Below are 15,917 nucleotides of genomic sequence, written 5' to 3'. Positions count from 1 at the left end.
GAAATGGCAGATTTTACAAAAACAAAAACAAAACAAACAAAAAAACAACAAAAAACAACAACCCCAAACAACCAACAACAAAGCTGTAAATACGTAATACGTGACTAAATACACAATAAAAGTCACGATCAGCTCTATTCCTATAACATCGTGTTATATATACTGAGTCAAAAGAAACTTCACATTCTTTCTTCAGGGCACTATAAAAGAACCTTTAATAACATCGTATTTCTATTTTTTATGGCGAGGTGTAGGCAGCATGACCTTAACAAAGACGTCACAGACTGCCCCAGTTTGATGAGGTCGTAAAATGATTCACAATCCATCTGGCTCACTGGTTACACCTGTTATGTGTTTTTTGCGCTTATTCAGTGTAGTTCTGTAACGCACAATGTGATTGATATAATATCAAGTCCGTACCAGACCGCCAAACCTTTCTAGCAACAGAGCCTCGTTTTGAGATTTCCACGATTTCCAGGTTTCTGTTTGTCAGTGCTCGCTGTACGACAGAGCATATTGCACGACATGTTTGCAAGGATTAGAAGGAGCGTAGTGTTGCAATATACAAGTGCTTAGATGTATCAAATAATATTGATTAATATTTATGTATCCAGTTAAATGAATTGGTCTCAAAATTCTGGACTGGTTATTGTACTAAATTGCGCAATAGAACGGAACCCAGTCAACAGGAAACGAGACTGTTGTGTAATCAATGTTTTGACTTGAGATCGATGCTCAACCTAGGATTGTTTGGCCCAGACTCGATCATTTACAGACCGCCGTCATATAGCTATATAGCTTTAACATTGCTGAATGCGGCGTTAAACAAGAAAGCAAATAAATCATACAAACTATGATCGAATGTGTCTTTGTTCAATTCACAGCGGCTCTGGCAAATCGACTCTGATGAATGTCCTGACGTGCAGGAACACAGCACAGTACGTCACACAGGGCACAGTGAAGGTCAACGGCGTGGACGTTGGCCACGGCATCAAGAACATCTCCGCCTACGTGCAGCAGGATGAGCTCTTCATCGGCACACTCACAGTCAGAGAGCATCTTACATTCAGGGTTGGTTTGATGTTGACGTCTTATGGCATAAACAAAACACATGAATCCCTATTGCCGCTAATAGCTGCAAAATTGCTGATTGGAATAAAAGCAACATTTACTCACTCATGAATCACTTTGTTTTCGGAATTAGTTCAAGTTCAATGACTGACTGAATATACCTTCATGTCGCCAGGCGGGTAGTACGCCAAGTTTTTCGTGTAAGCCCGATAGGTTGCAAAGCTTTATATTTAGATAGTACCGAGGGCTTGTCCAACCGTTTTAGCAACAATCATACGCAAGCCCGGGTTTTTGTTATAACGGTAGCTACGCCCCTGGTTGCATCAGAAATTTTGCAGCTGTCCGCGGCGCTCAAATTCAGTAATAATGAGCTTGTTATATACATGATAATATGTGGAGTCGTTAGTGAAAATTGTGAATCCAAAACGTATTTTGTATGCATGTGACCTCATGTATTTCATATCGTTGTACCGACAAAAGTGGTGGTGTTCACTGCAGAGTAAAACTATGAACGTATTTATGCACTCAATTTCTGAATGCCAATCAGAGACCTTATGTGACGGTGAGATCCACTATATATTTCAGAGTAAAAAGCGGTAATAACCTTTTTGTTGGAAATAAACTGTACTCACATGTTGTAGAGAAGTGTTTCATTACTATTTCTTAATACCATCGTTACGGAATGTTTCATTAACTTTTGGACGGTCCCCAAAAATCGAGTTAATTAGAAAAAAGTCCAATTTCTCAGTTTAAAAACACAAAGTTTGATATTTTGATTTTAAAATATAATTACATATGTATTTCTTAGAATGATCAATAGTTAAATAAATAATAATAAATAGAAACTTTACCAAGTTACTCAAGAATGGGTCCTGTCAATAAAATATATGTGTCCATATTTTATGTATTATCTGAAATAAAACCAATTGTTTAGATTGTGACTTACAACACTTACGTTTCAAAATATTGACGTTGATGTATTAAAAAATAATCCCATAGCCTTAGGCGTGTACTTACTTTTGTATGTCTGTTTAGTCTGAAATTGGTAAATATCATTTCTCCTTCCCTTGAAATGGCAGATTTTACAAAAACCAAAACAAAACAAACATAAACAACAAAAACAACAAAAACAACCAAACAACAAAGCTGTAAATACGTAATACGTGACTAAATACACAATAAAAGTCACGATCAGCTCTATTCCTATAACATCGTGTTATATATACTGAGTCAAAAAAGAAACTTCACATTCTTTCTTCAGGGCACTATAAAAGAACAAGAGATGGTAAGATGGTTAAATTGTTATTATTTCATTGCTGAGATCTGTGTGATGTACTCGATACACTGACAGTGCCATAATCAGTTCCATTAGGCTACACCGCCGTTCCAAAACATGGGTATACAGAACGTCAAGTCACAAGAATAAAAGTGCGAAATTTCTCAGTTCAATATCGTGTATGGCCGCCCCGCGCATTCACCACTGCCAAACACCGTCTCCTCATCGACTGCCTGATGCTAGTGAACACGTGGTTGGGGATTCTGCGCCATTGCTCTTGCAAGGCAGCGCCAAGTTCCTGCAAATTCTGAGGTTGGTTCCTAAGACCACGAAGCCTTCTCCCAAGTGCATCCCAAACGTGCTCTATTGGATTAAGGTCAGGGGACCTCGATGGCCAGTCCATGACGTTGATTCCAGCGTTTTGAAGGAAATTTCGTGTCAACATTGCGGTATGCGGCCGAGCATTATCATGCTGGAACTGTAGACCTGGGCCATGAGCCGCCATGAAAGGAACGAGTTCAGGGGTGAGCACCTGGGTGCGGTAAGCAGCTGTGAGGTTTCCACGGATGACCAGAAGTCGGGAACGGTTGTTCCCACAGAAAGCACCCCACACCATGCAACTTCCACCCCCGAATCTGTTGACTTCCTGTACACAACATTTGGGCATACCGTTCACGACGTCGTCTCCAGACTCTATGCCTGCCGTCCGCGAATCTGAGGTTAAACCTGGATTCATCGCTAAAGACGACTCGGTTCCAGTCTCTCTGGGTCCATTGGAGGTGACGTTCGGCCCACAGCAGACGTTGACGTTAATGAAACGGCGTCAATATTGGCCCACGATATGGACGTCGAGAATGGAGATTGGCAGCCCGCAACCGATTTCGAATGGTCTGTGAGGACAGTCAACCTCTAAACATCTCAGCCCTGGTTTGTGTAGACGGCAGAAATCTGTCACGTAGGTGACGTAGGACGATTTGACGGTTTTCTGCTCGTGACGTCACACGTGGACGACCCGACCTTGGGCGATCAGAAGTGGTGCCAGTTTGTTGTAGACGACCTCGCAAGTCATACACAGTACGACGGCTGCATCCCATTGCTCTTGCGACGTCAATAACTGATCTTCCCGCTTGCAACATGCCAACGGCACGTTCACGTTGCACATTTGACAATCGTAGCATTTCAAGTACCGTTAGAACTGTGGTTTAAAAGTGTTTTTTCAATTCTTGAGGCCAATGCAAACACGTGCATATGATGAAAACTTCGATGCGAAGATCACGTGATCGTCTGCACGTGCAAAACCTGATTTGGCACTAACGTCATTTGCACGACGAATGGATGGGTTTGAGTGGGTTTTGCTGACGTTTTTCTAGAGTCGAAAGATAGGGATCCCATTTCGGAAACATAGATGTATCATCAGAGAAAAATTATTCATTATTTTTCAAATTACATTTTGTGAAGTTTCTTTTTTGACTCAGTATATATATATCACCCTGCCTCTGTATGAGACCATGCCTTATTGTATGATTCCCCCATAGGCCATGCTGAGAATGGACCAAACACTATCAAAGTCCGATCGTCTCCTAAGAGTCGAAGAGGTCATCTTAGAGGTATGTAGTCCTCGGGTCTTGTTGAATTCAGTATAGAAATGATCTTCAACGTAGATTCAGCGTTCAACCAGACACTGGTAAGACCACAGTTTCTGTAGCTAAGCTGTGGCTCCAGTCCTCTAACGCATCTCAGTTGGCATTGACCTGAGTGACGTCCTTTAATTGGATCAGGATCCTGTGAAGGTGGATTCAGATGGTCAGCAACAACGGTCAGCAACTGTCCAGTAGTCATTAAAGGAGTCACTCAGTTTAGTTTGACTTAAAATACAAGTTAACCAATTATTTTTTGTGTTGGTAACCACGAAAGATAAACCTCTTTTGTAGGGTTTAGGAGAACACTGATCAAAATAATGTCTGGAACGTTTGCAACGATGACCTTGTAGAAACAAAAACAGGATAAACAGATCTGATTCCTGAAAGTCGCACCGGATGCTTTAATGCAAATCATGATTGTACATTCTAAGTAGTGGGACGTTGGAGAGTCTTTCTTAAGCCAGTCATGCCAAAACCCCGGTTCGAGTCCCAACATACGAAGCTCATTTCGAGTGTCCCTTGTCCTGAGTTGGACTATTCCCTTGTCCTGATGTTGTTGGACTGAGTTGCTGAAGTGGGGTATAATTATACACTCGAGTGAGTGAGTGAGTGAGTGAGTGAGTGAGTGAGTGAGTGAGTATGGATTTACGCCGCTTTAGCAATATTCCAGCAATATCACGGCGGGGGACACCAGAAATGGGCTTCACACATTGTACCCATGTGGTGAATCGAACCCGGGTCTTCGGCGTGACGAGCGAACGCTTTAACCACTAGGCTAACCCACCGCCCCTCCAGTGAGTGAAGCTAGTGAGTTGATTGCAGATATAATGAACATTTGATTCAGATATAAGACCCTGTCATTGAGCGTGATACTCCGCGTTTTGTTTCAAGTTTCAAGTTTCAAGTTTCAAGTTTATTTCGTAACAAGGCCTTAGGCCCACGTACAATACAAATAAACATGTGTAATTATAAGATAGTGGCATTTGACAATCAGATTCATATGTATAAAGAACGCAATGACAATGCTTCGTTAATGTAAGAAGAACAATATGTTAGTGTTGAAAACTTGGTACAGGATAATGTGTTCAGAAAGTATTGTCGATCTATGTAATTTGGTAATGCTTTAAAATATTTACAGCGCAAATCATGATAAACTTTACATTCAAATAGAAAATGAAATTCATTTTTTTACTCCGCGTTTGTTTCTGACAGATGGGACTCAGCAAGTGTGCTGAGACACAGATCGGGACCCCAGGACGGACCAAGGGCATCTCTGGTGGCGAGATGAAGAGGCTGTCCTTCGCTTCTGAGGTGAGAATTGTAGTCAGTGAATTGATCTGTAGTCCGAATACTCGTGACACAAATTAAGAAGCCTGCTGACACAAAAGGACATGACACATATGGTTCAGATCTATCTGTGAAACAGTTGGTTCCGATATCTTTCGACACTGTATCTTCTGATCTGTGATGACACCGTCGGTCCCGATATCTGATGACACAAGAGGTTCAGACATCATATGACTCGGGTTCAGATATCATACGAGAAAGGATGTTCAGATTGTGAATTCCAGGAGTGGATACATTAGCAATACTGAGCCAACAGAAGAAACTGAATCCACTTGATATTAGGGCTGCGCAATATAACCGGTTTATCGGTATTTACCGGTTCAGACATGAAAACGATACGTATTGCGATACGCTGATCGAAAACCGGTATCTTCACATGCATTCGGAAAACTTCGTAACACTCGGAAATCTTCGGATATTGTCTTGTTTCATTCATGCCAAATATTATTTACATATTTATTTTGTCAGGATTAAAAGTTTTTATTAGAGCTTAATCAAACATGATGATTTTGTTTTGTTTTTGCTTTATAAATCAAGCATTAACTCGATTATAAGTAGTTTTTGTTGTTGAAAAAACTTCTTGCAATATATTGCAATACATATCGCAATATATGCTTTCGCATCGCAATATATCGCAATATGAAAATTCTCTGCAATACCCACCCCTACTTGATATTGAGGTTTGTTTCCGCAGGTTCTGACCAACCCACCACTGATGTTCTGTGACGAGCCGACGTCAAGCCTGGATTCGTTCATGGCCCAGAACATTGTGCAGACCCTCCAGAACATGGCGTCCAAAGGCAGAACAATCTTGTGTACCATTCACCAGCCGTCGTCAGAGCTCTTCGCCATGTTCGACCAGTAAGTTCGAGACATCAAACAAACATACAGTTGATTAGAGCGTATATACTCGGCGTCATAATGGGACACCTATATTGGTATAGCGTCAGTCATGGACATATACCAACAAGTGCCAATAAGTGTAAACTATATGATTCACAGAACATGTTGTTTACGCCACTGATCTTTCATGAATCTGGAAAGACTAACGACAATTTATAAAACAAATATGTATGATTAAATGCTTTGGCTAGTTTATTTTTGATTGAAATGTAGTGTAGCGTTTTCGAGATACCTTGCCGATCTCTGAACTCACCTCAGTGTACACACCACCACGACAGCTGAGATCACACCAACAGTTCCTCCTAACAACACCCCCTGTCCATCTCAAGAACTATAGTCACAGATCATTCAGCTATGCTGCTCCTTCACTGTGGAACAGTCTTCCCATAACCATCAAAACAGCAAAATCTCTTGACTTATTCAAATCTTCATTGAAGACCCATCTTTTCAGGAAATATTACGAATGGCTTGTACAATTGCTGCAGTTTTTTAGGCTGTACACACGGGGCGCCATGAGCATACACTAGTGTGTGGAAACGGCGCCATACAAATGGACATTATTATGATTATTATTATTATTATTTGGTATGCGACGCTAGCATTGGTCGGATGAAAGGTGTTTTGTTAAGAAGATACGGGTTCGATTCCTCGCATGTACAATGTGTGAAGCTCGTAAGTAGCCTTCAGGTCGTGATATTATTGGAATATTGCTCACTCACACACAGGACGTTGGCGTGAGCATTGACTACAAAATACGCAGTTATTGATAGATTTGTATCAATGAAACACTTTTTCGTTGAAGGTTATTACTGCTCTCTGAAGGACGGGTGGCATTTATGGGTTCATCGTCGGATGCATTGAAGTTCTTTAAAAGGTAAAACCAAACCATTCCAAAACTGGAATAATTTCATCACAGTTCTGCTGACAAGCATCGCCTTTGCACTGGTATTTTTGGCAATATGTCATGAAAATACCTTTGCAATTTACTAAAAGCATCCCCACCAAAACTGTAACAAACTCATGTTTTTCTCTCACTTATATATTGGAAAATGGCAATTTGTCTAAAAAAACTTTCAAAAACGATATAATAAAAATAGATGTGGTAGGCATGTATTATTCTCCTGAAATGTTGCTCCGCCTGAAGACCAAAAACACTTTGTGAGTGTTCAATAGAATCCTGATTGTTTAAGGTAATGCTCTGTTTACTTTTCTCTCATTAGCCAGTGTTACTCCTGTCCCCGGAACTTCAACCCGGCAGACTTCTATATCCACGTGTTGGCCGTGCAAATTGGCGAGGAGGAGCAATGTCGTGAAAAAGTGGAGGTAACTCTACATCACTGTACATATTGATGTAGTCAATGTGGAGTGACTGGGTGAGTGATTGAGTTTAGTTTTACGCCGCTTTTAGCCATATTCCTGCAATATCACGGCGGGGACACCAGAAATGGGCTTCACACATTGTACCCATGTCAGGAATTGAACCTGGGTCTTCGGCGTGAGGAGCGAACGCTTTAACCACGAGACTACCCCACCGCCCAGTAAATTTGGAAAAGAGACAACGCACTGCATGCTATATTTTATAGATAACAAATTAGGATATCGAATACACCCACGACTTAAAATATTTTATTTTTAGAGATCACTCGCAAGATTCAAATATCAAACTTGTGTCGGCTTACAAGCTGATGATTTTACGGACGCTTCATGCCATTAAATGCTGTTTCAGGCCAGTCTAAGTAAATTTAGGCTGCAGTGTAAGGAATAATACAGAGCCTAAGTTTACTTAGACTGAGTTTCGGACATCATACAATGCAAGTTGTTTCATGTGCGAAATCGAATTGACACAAACACCAACTCACTCATACTACCTGAATGGATAGATAGATGTTTTTAGTTAATGACTGTTTTTTCATTATTTTGCCGGACATACTTTACACACAGTACAAGGGTGGAAAGATTGAAGTCACGGACAGAACCCAAACGAACAGAATTGACGCTGGCAAATCACGAATCATAAGCTAAGCTATAACCCACAATCACTGGATCCTTCCACCAACAAGGGACGCTACTCGGTACAGCAGACTGCTGCGGCTTCACAGTTAATTTAGTTATTTTTATGCATAATGGTGAAATAGCATATGATCATAGCATCTTATTCGTTTGTTTCCAGAAGCTGTGCAATGCATTCCGTGAAAGTGACACATGTCATCACATGAAAGACAGTATTAACGACATATGTAAAGATACACCAGAGAACAGGGCGCTGTCAATCATCGTGAGTAGAGAACTTGGTACATATTTATCTGATTGAGTGAGTGAGTGAGTGAGTGCAAGTGAGTGTGTGAGTGAGTTGGGATTTAATATTCCAGCATTATCATGGCGGGTAAAACCAGAAATTGGCTTCGCACATTGTACCCATATGGGGAATCGAACCCGGGCCTTCCTGTTTATATATGTTTACACTTGGGGAGACCTGTACAGATCGGACATACCGTATTTCCTCTATTAAGAGGGTATAGACCTTTGCATTTTTTCGCAAATGTAATCTCCCTTGGTCTAAAAATAAATATATTAAGGAATGGTCCCTTAGATCATAACTTCATGTACTCATCCCCGCTTTTAAAAATACAGGGTATTTAATAAGCGCCGGGCCTCTAATAAGCGCCGGGTCTGGAGGTCCTTTGACAAAATAAGCGCCGGTGGCGCTTATTAGAGGAAATACGGTATATACGACTTCTCCATGGTAACTAATTTTGGTTCAGATGCACAACACTACCCCTATTCCACTGTTAATTCGTGGATCGGGTTTGTCTGGTCTTCGGGAGGTCATGGTGGCAGGGAAGAGGGTAGGTTGCATTACTTCAACAATGGCTTTATCTTCCCGGGCCCGTTTCACACAGCATACATGTACTTGAGTCATGCCTGAATCAAGATCTTGGCGTAGGGTAGATGTCTGGTATGGTAAGATGGGAAATCGCTGAGACCAGGGAATCACCAGATGGGATGGAAGACCAGAGGGAAGCTATAAGAGAACATAAGGAATATAAGATAGGAGGGAAGGTGAGGCGAGAACGAAGGTATCCTTAGAATGTAATGAGTGAGTGAGTTTAGTTATTCCAGCTATAAGGCTGCGGTCTGTAAATAATCGAGTCTGGACCAGACAATCCAGTGATCAACATCATGAGCATCTTGTAATAAAACGCAAATTGTAATACTTGCAGCAAATTGTAATAAACTTGACGTAAATTGTAATAAAAACGTAAATTGTAATAAAAATTGACGTAAATTGTAATACGCAAATTGTAATAAAAATTGACGTAAATTGTAATAATTTTCGTTGCGGTAAAATGTAATAAATATTTACGTAAATTGTAATAACAGTTTTAATCACTCGTAAATACGCGGGTGTTTGTTTTTCGTTGCATTTCATACATCAAATAAGCTTGTTAGGGCGATAACTCAAGAAAGAATTGATGGATTTTGTTCAAACTTGGTACCAAGGTATATTGGCGAGATTCACCGACACAAGTGAAATGGAGTGACCTTGAGATAATTTTCAAGGTCACAGCAAAAATCTGAGGGTTTTGCCAATATAAAAATTGTTAGCGCGATAACCCAAGAAAGAATTGACAAATGTTAGCCAAATGACGAAAATGATATTCGTCCTGATATATAATCGATATAAAATCTCTGACTGTCCTCTGTATCATGTCTTTTCGCAAATATCTTTTGAGGTTTTGATATGTATAAATATAAAGTGGGGTGGGGTGGGGGGTGGGTTTCTAACGGGTATATCAAATCAAATCAAATCAAATTAGACATTTGTATAGCGCTACATATCCAGAGTCCTGCTCATGTGTGCTTAGTCGAATGCTCGTTTGAAGAGGATGGTTTTGCGACAAGATCGGAAACTGTTGATATTTTCCGATTTTCTGACATTTTCAGGTAATCAATTCCAGAGTACAGCACCCGGTCTGCTAAATGATCTGTCTCCGTATGTTGTGGTTCGGACAAATGGAATAGCCTAGCTGACTAGCAATGAAATGCATCACAAATTAAACTTCAGGAAACAAAATATGCAAGAAACATTTTGTATGTTTGAGATTGGTAGAGGTCGGCTAGAATCAAACTTAGATATTAAACTGCACAAAAAGGCAATTTGAAACTACAATCGCTTGTTCAAATGACTCCCCATTCGGTTTACTGAAAGAACTCGAGAAAGAAATGATGGATTTTGTTCAAATTTGGTACCAAGGTTTATTGACGTGATTTACCGACACCACTTGAATTTAGTGACCTTGAGGTCATTTTAAAAGTCACAGCGAAGGTGTAACAGTTTTGCACATGCCAAGCTTGGTAGCCGCGAACTTAGGAAAGAATTAATAGATTTTGATCCAATTTTATAACAAGGTGTATTGGCGGGAATCCCCCTACACCAATTGAAACAAAATATGCAAAAAACATGTATATTGGTAAAAGTCAAACTTAGATATTAAACTGCACAAAAAAGAAATTTTAAGCTATAATCGCTTGTTCAAGTGACTCCCCCTTCATGTTTACTGAAAGGGCTTGTTTTGGAGACACTACCCACCCCCTTTCAGTTGACGTCATCATAAGGATATAACTCATCCTAAAGTTTTCACTTATTCAAACATTGTGTCAAGGGTTCAAACTAAATACTGAATGGTCACACAAGTGTAAGCTCTCAATATGTTGTATATCTGGACACAATGTTTTTGAAAATTTAAAATGAGGGTGTCCTAAAAAAAACAGTCCCCGTCTAAATGTAAATCAAGCAATCCAAATCTTTGAATGTTGATGATGACGGGAAGTCATCCAATACTATGCTGAACATATTTTATATGATACTATCTGAGGGTATACCATTATCCAAGAGATAGCGCAATAGTGCAGTTGTAAGGCGTCTGCCTATCACGCTGAAGGCCCTGTTTCGAGGAGGCACCGAGGTTCGGTTCCCGAGATGGGCACCTTTGCGTAGTATCCTTGGACAAGATACTTAGATCTACACTGTCTCAGTTCACCCAGCTGTAAAATGGGTACCCGTGAGTATGTGCTGGCAATGTGAGTGTTTAGTTCATTGCGCCTAACAGGCAGCATGGCTGTACAGTCCCAGGGAGTTGAAAAAGTATCGGAAACTACGATAGTGTCCTATGATCGGGGATAGTAATGTACGTAGCGCCGTGAGCAGGCAATGTGCCTGGATGTGAGCGCCATATAAGCGGACTATTACTATTACTAGATACCAAATGGGAGATCGTTTTCCATTTTCTGCAAATTTGCAAGAAACATAATACCCCAATGATGTGATGACTAATATCTCGTTAACCACATTACCCACATGAAATTTTTGATATGACTTTGCTAATGATTCCTTCAAAATAAAATGGAAGCTTCTATTCAAACATTGGACATCGAGATTATAGTTAGTTTGACTACTTTTTCAACGCCCCTCGTAACATACTTAAAAGAAATGAGAACGTCTAAGGAAAAAAGCATTTCGATCTCTGAATACTTCTGAGCTATTTAAATACAAAAAGCAAAGGAATAAAGTAAATAATCTGAAAAGAATAGCCAAGGGAAACTTTTATTCTAATTTTGATAACTATTTATCACCTCAGTCTACTCAATCAGGTGGATAGTACTTCATAGGGACCCATTCCCCTTCTTGTCACTGATGATTCTGGGATACCTTCAGTTTTTACAGATTTGGATAAAGCTCAAACATTAAATGAATATTTTGTATCTGTTTCAAATGTTACTGATGGCGGGAAGACTTTGCCACCTGTTAGCCATCGCTGTGTTAACAGTATAACAAATGTCATTAACACGTCACAATTTAATTCTGGACTCATAAAAGTCCAGAAACTCTCCGCACTGTGGGTACTTTCTGACAAGTGATTTGACCAAATTAAACATGCAGTTGTTTTGAATATATGCCAAGGATGAAAAATGAAAAAAAATTTGCGAAAACTTTAGATATAAACTCGCTCGTCCATGGGCGAGAATGTTTAATTTTGCTCAGAATTCATGTTTTGGAGGTTGTAAATGAATGAGTGTATGTTTATAAGCATCATGACACAAAATTCAACTCATTTTGACTTAATTCGACTAACTTAGGGCGATATTAAAAAATCTCGCCAATGGGCGAAAAATATGTTGGCCCATGGGCGAGAATGTTTAATTTCGCTCAGAATTCATGGTTTGGAGGTTGTAAATGAATGAGTGTATGTTTATAAGCATCATGACACAAATTTCAGCTCATTTTGACTTAATTCGCCTTAGCTAGAACGATATTAGAAGACAAAAGACAAAATGGATACTCGTGCTGTCATACTTTTGAGTGAGTGAAAAACTCTCGCCCATCAAATTATATATTCTGTGAGACATGAAATGAAAAATAGTGAAAGAAAATATTCCCCGATAAACGTAAGCTCTACCCATTTTAGGTACAATGTGCATGTTATAGAATAGTAGGGAATAGGTTAAGACGTTTTGAACATTTGACCATCAAATTCTCCGAACAATTGTAACAGTCGTATGGTTTCCATACCTTGTCCCAGTCTGTATCACAGTCACAGACCGATATTATTTGCCCTTCTGTCCAGCCCTTACTGTAATATGTATACTGCAATACTGTATATGTTGCACATATACTACACAACTCATTATGCACGTAGTCAATGCTATGCTAAGCAACGTCCACTCGTATTCAAGATTACACCTGGTTAGAGATGCAAACAAATGTGTATTCGTATGTGCATTTTAATGAAATGAGGAACCAAGCAAGCAAAATCATAGTATGCATAAAAATCAAGTTGGTACACTGGGACTCGTTATCATCGGCGGAAGCTCACAGTTTACTTGTATGGACGATCTATTATAAGTACGTGTTGTCTGTCTGTAGTAGACAGAACCGTTACATAGCATGTAGAGCACGGATACACTGCTCGTGCATCCCACACACTCACGTGCACGTGCTTCACAACATTCGCAGCGCGTTCACCGTTAACATCTGGCGGTGCGTGTCACTGACTGAAGACGTGAAGGGAGGCATTGACAACTTCATGAGCGCATATTATCATATTTATCTAAATCATATAAATTGTTCATTTACATCACATGTGAATCTCTGCAAAAGCGCAATGTTACTGTAAACAACACAGTTTTATGCACAGTTATACTGATGTTAACATATGTAAAGCATGGAGTCATGATGACTATCGACAGTAACTGTTCATGAGATCGTGCAAGGGCATTATGGGTATTTCAAACAAGTTATCTCATGACTGTAATAGTATTCATTTGTCTTGACTCAGATTAATCACCACCTTGAGTTTAGTAGACTCGCACACTTCATCGAAGTGCTGTTGGCCACCTTTCTCGCCGGCCCGTCCCCCATCTTAATGAGGATGCATGACCCCGCTGGTCACCCATGACGCCTCAACTTTCTTATACAAGACCAGTTGGCGGGCCCTTCGAGCTTGCGCTGCTCGGGTCCGGTAAGATCTTCATTGATGATAAATCGTGTCAACTGACAAGTTATGCGTTCTCCTAAGGTCCTCATATAGCTTCCCGTCTCGATTACGATTTGTGAATCTTAAATCTGAATCTTATATGTGTTATTCAGAATGGTTGCATTGTATTCTCTCTTCAGAAACAGTTTTAAAAAGGAAGTAATAAAACTATGTTTTTCAATGGCAATGCTAGAAAATAAAATGTTTTATATACACATACTTCACTTTCCGAATGAAAGCATATATGAAATTATCTGCTGTGTCCATATATGAAAACAACCATAGGAATGTGCTTGATGTTTAACAAATTATGTTCTGGTCACGTGTCCTCGTTGATCATGGAGGGTCGGTTTGCTTGGCTAGTGGTTAAGGCGTTCGCTCGTGGATCCGGGTTCAATTTCCCATATTTGCATAATGTGTGAGGCCACCCCCGAGATATTGCTGGAATATTACAAAAAGCGGCGCAAACCACACTCACTCGCTCACTCGTTCATTACAGAGTAACAGCATGCTACGAGATTCCTTCTTATCGTTTATTTGCATATCTCCTTAAAGGCATTGTAACTCTTTAATCTTGGATGAAAACGCATTTAGATGATATCAGCTTTTACTGACATTATTGTAACATGCCATTTGTATGTGTCTCTGTATGGTTCATACACGGACATGGGCGACGGCAAAATAGTCGGGGCTGCATGGAATACATGGACAGTGTCGGTTATAATGAAGTGAGTGGGTGAGTTTAGGTTTACCCGCTTTTAGCAATATTCCGGCAATATCCCGGCGGGGGACACCTAAAATGGGCTTCACACATAGTAACCATTTGGGGAATCGAACCCGGGTCTTCGGCGTGACGAGTGAACGCTTTAACCACTTGGCTACCCCACAGCCCAAATAATGGCTGAACGTTTGTCAAGTTATATTTATCAATAATACCATTTGCAAGGCATTACATGTACTTGACTTCATACTCATAGGCATATATGGAGAGATTATTCATATTGGTCAACCCATTTCGATCGTTATTAAAAAGTCATTACTGCAAAATTTACACTAGTCTTTCATGTTAAATACCTGTCTTTGAAACACAGCTTCTATTCCGAGCTGATTTGCTTTTCAGTCACTTCCCGTCCCACGCCCAGCGATGACATTGGCATTATGTGATTTACACCAGCCAATAATGTTAAATAGCTGTCTTTGAAACACAGAAAGTATTCCGAGCTGATTTGCAGCGATGACATTTTTCAGTCACAGCCCGTCCCACGCCCAGCGATGACATTGGCATTATGTGATCTGACAACGGAAAACAAATGGAAGTTCTTGTGCTTATTTACTCTTTGAAGTGTAGCGTTTCTACAACTTAACACATGCTAAATGATACATAATAGTGGATAAAAAGAAACCTTGCTTTTTTAATTTAGTTTGTAAACTACTGAATGTTTTTTGCTATTGAACACTCACTGAGTACATGTTGTGACAACAACCATCTGTCGTCGAATATCTCATAAAGCGAGAGCGTGTAGTGAACGCCTGTGTTTGTTCGTGCTGGTCTTTCCTTTGGGAACATGAATCTAATCAATGCCCTGTATGGTGTTTATGCATAAATCCATGTTGAGTCACTCACTCAACAACGCTGGGAGTTTTAAAAACTCTTGTTACCTTTGATCGCGCAATGAATATCGAAGATATTCAGTCGCAGATGATATTGTGAAGCTAATTCATAACGCCATTCGTGTTGAACATGTAACGGATATTACTTCATACGTTTACACGCGCACCACCTCCTGTACAAACTTGACAGAGAACGGTTCTCTATGAACGGTTCTATGTTCATGATAACTGTCTCTTACAGTAATATGTAGAGTTTCAAGTTAGGGTTTAGTACTACGGAAGCGTAGTAGGGCCACGGTGAAAAAAATGTTTGGTCTCACTATCTCCTACGTAGGACTTAATATCTCCTACGTAAGGCATATTTTCTGCTACGTAGGACAAATTATCCCCTACGTAGTACTTAATATCTCGTATATACGTAGGAGATGAGCGATATATTAATAGACATTAATCTGATATGGTCGACTTAGATCCGCAGACATATATATATATATATCCGCAGATATGATTTTTCTACTGGAGTATATCATCCGA

General features: G+C 40.0%; 1 protein-coding gene across 1 annotated transcript in view; it reads left to right on the top strand.

Annotated features, from left to right (window-relative positions):
- The first annotated feature begins 888 nt into the window (after positions 1 to 888).
- LOC124288031 (protein white-like) overlaps positions 889 to 15,917 on the top strand; it is a 52,980-nt gene continuing 37,951 nt past the window's right edge. Inside the window, exons 1-7 of the mRNA XM_046724588.1 lie at positions 889 to 1,071; positions 3,883 to 3,954; positions 5,200 to 5,298; positions 6,029 to 6,195; positions 7,040 to 7,111; positions 7,458 to 7,560; positions 8,408 to 8,512. Coding sequence (XP_046580544.1) covers positions 907 to 1,071; positions 3,883 to 3,954; positions 5,200 to 5,298; positions 6,029 to 6,195; positions 7,040 to 7,111; positions 7,458 to 7,560; positions 8,408 to 8,512 — 783 coding nt within the window. The 5' untranslated portion in view covers positions 889 to 906. The remainder of the gene's footprint in view (positions 1,072 to 3,882; positions 3,955 to 5,199; positions 5,299 to 6,028; positions 6,196 to 7,039; positions 7,112 to 7,457; positions 7,561 to 8,407; positions 8,513 to 15,917) is intronic.

Source organism: Haliotis rubra, unplaced genomic scaffold (assembly GCF_003918875.1).
Source record: "Haliotis rubra isolate DU_JTF1 unplaced genomic scaffold, ASM391887v1 Scf41, whole genome shotgun sequence".
Taxonomy (NCBI): domain Eukaryota; kingdom Metazoa; phylum Mollusca; class Gastropoda; order Lepetellida; family Haliotidae; genus Haliotis; species Haliotis rubra.
This window is presented reverse-complemented; position numbering and strand designations above follow the sequence as displayed.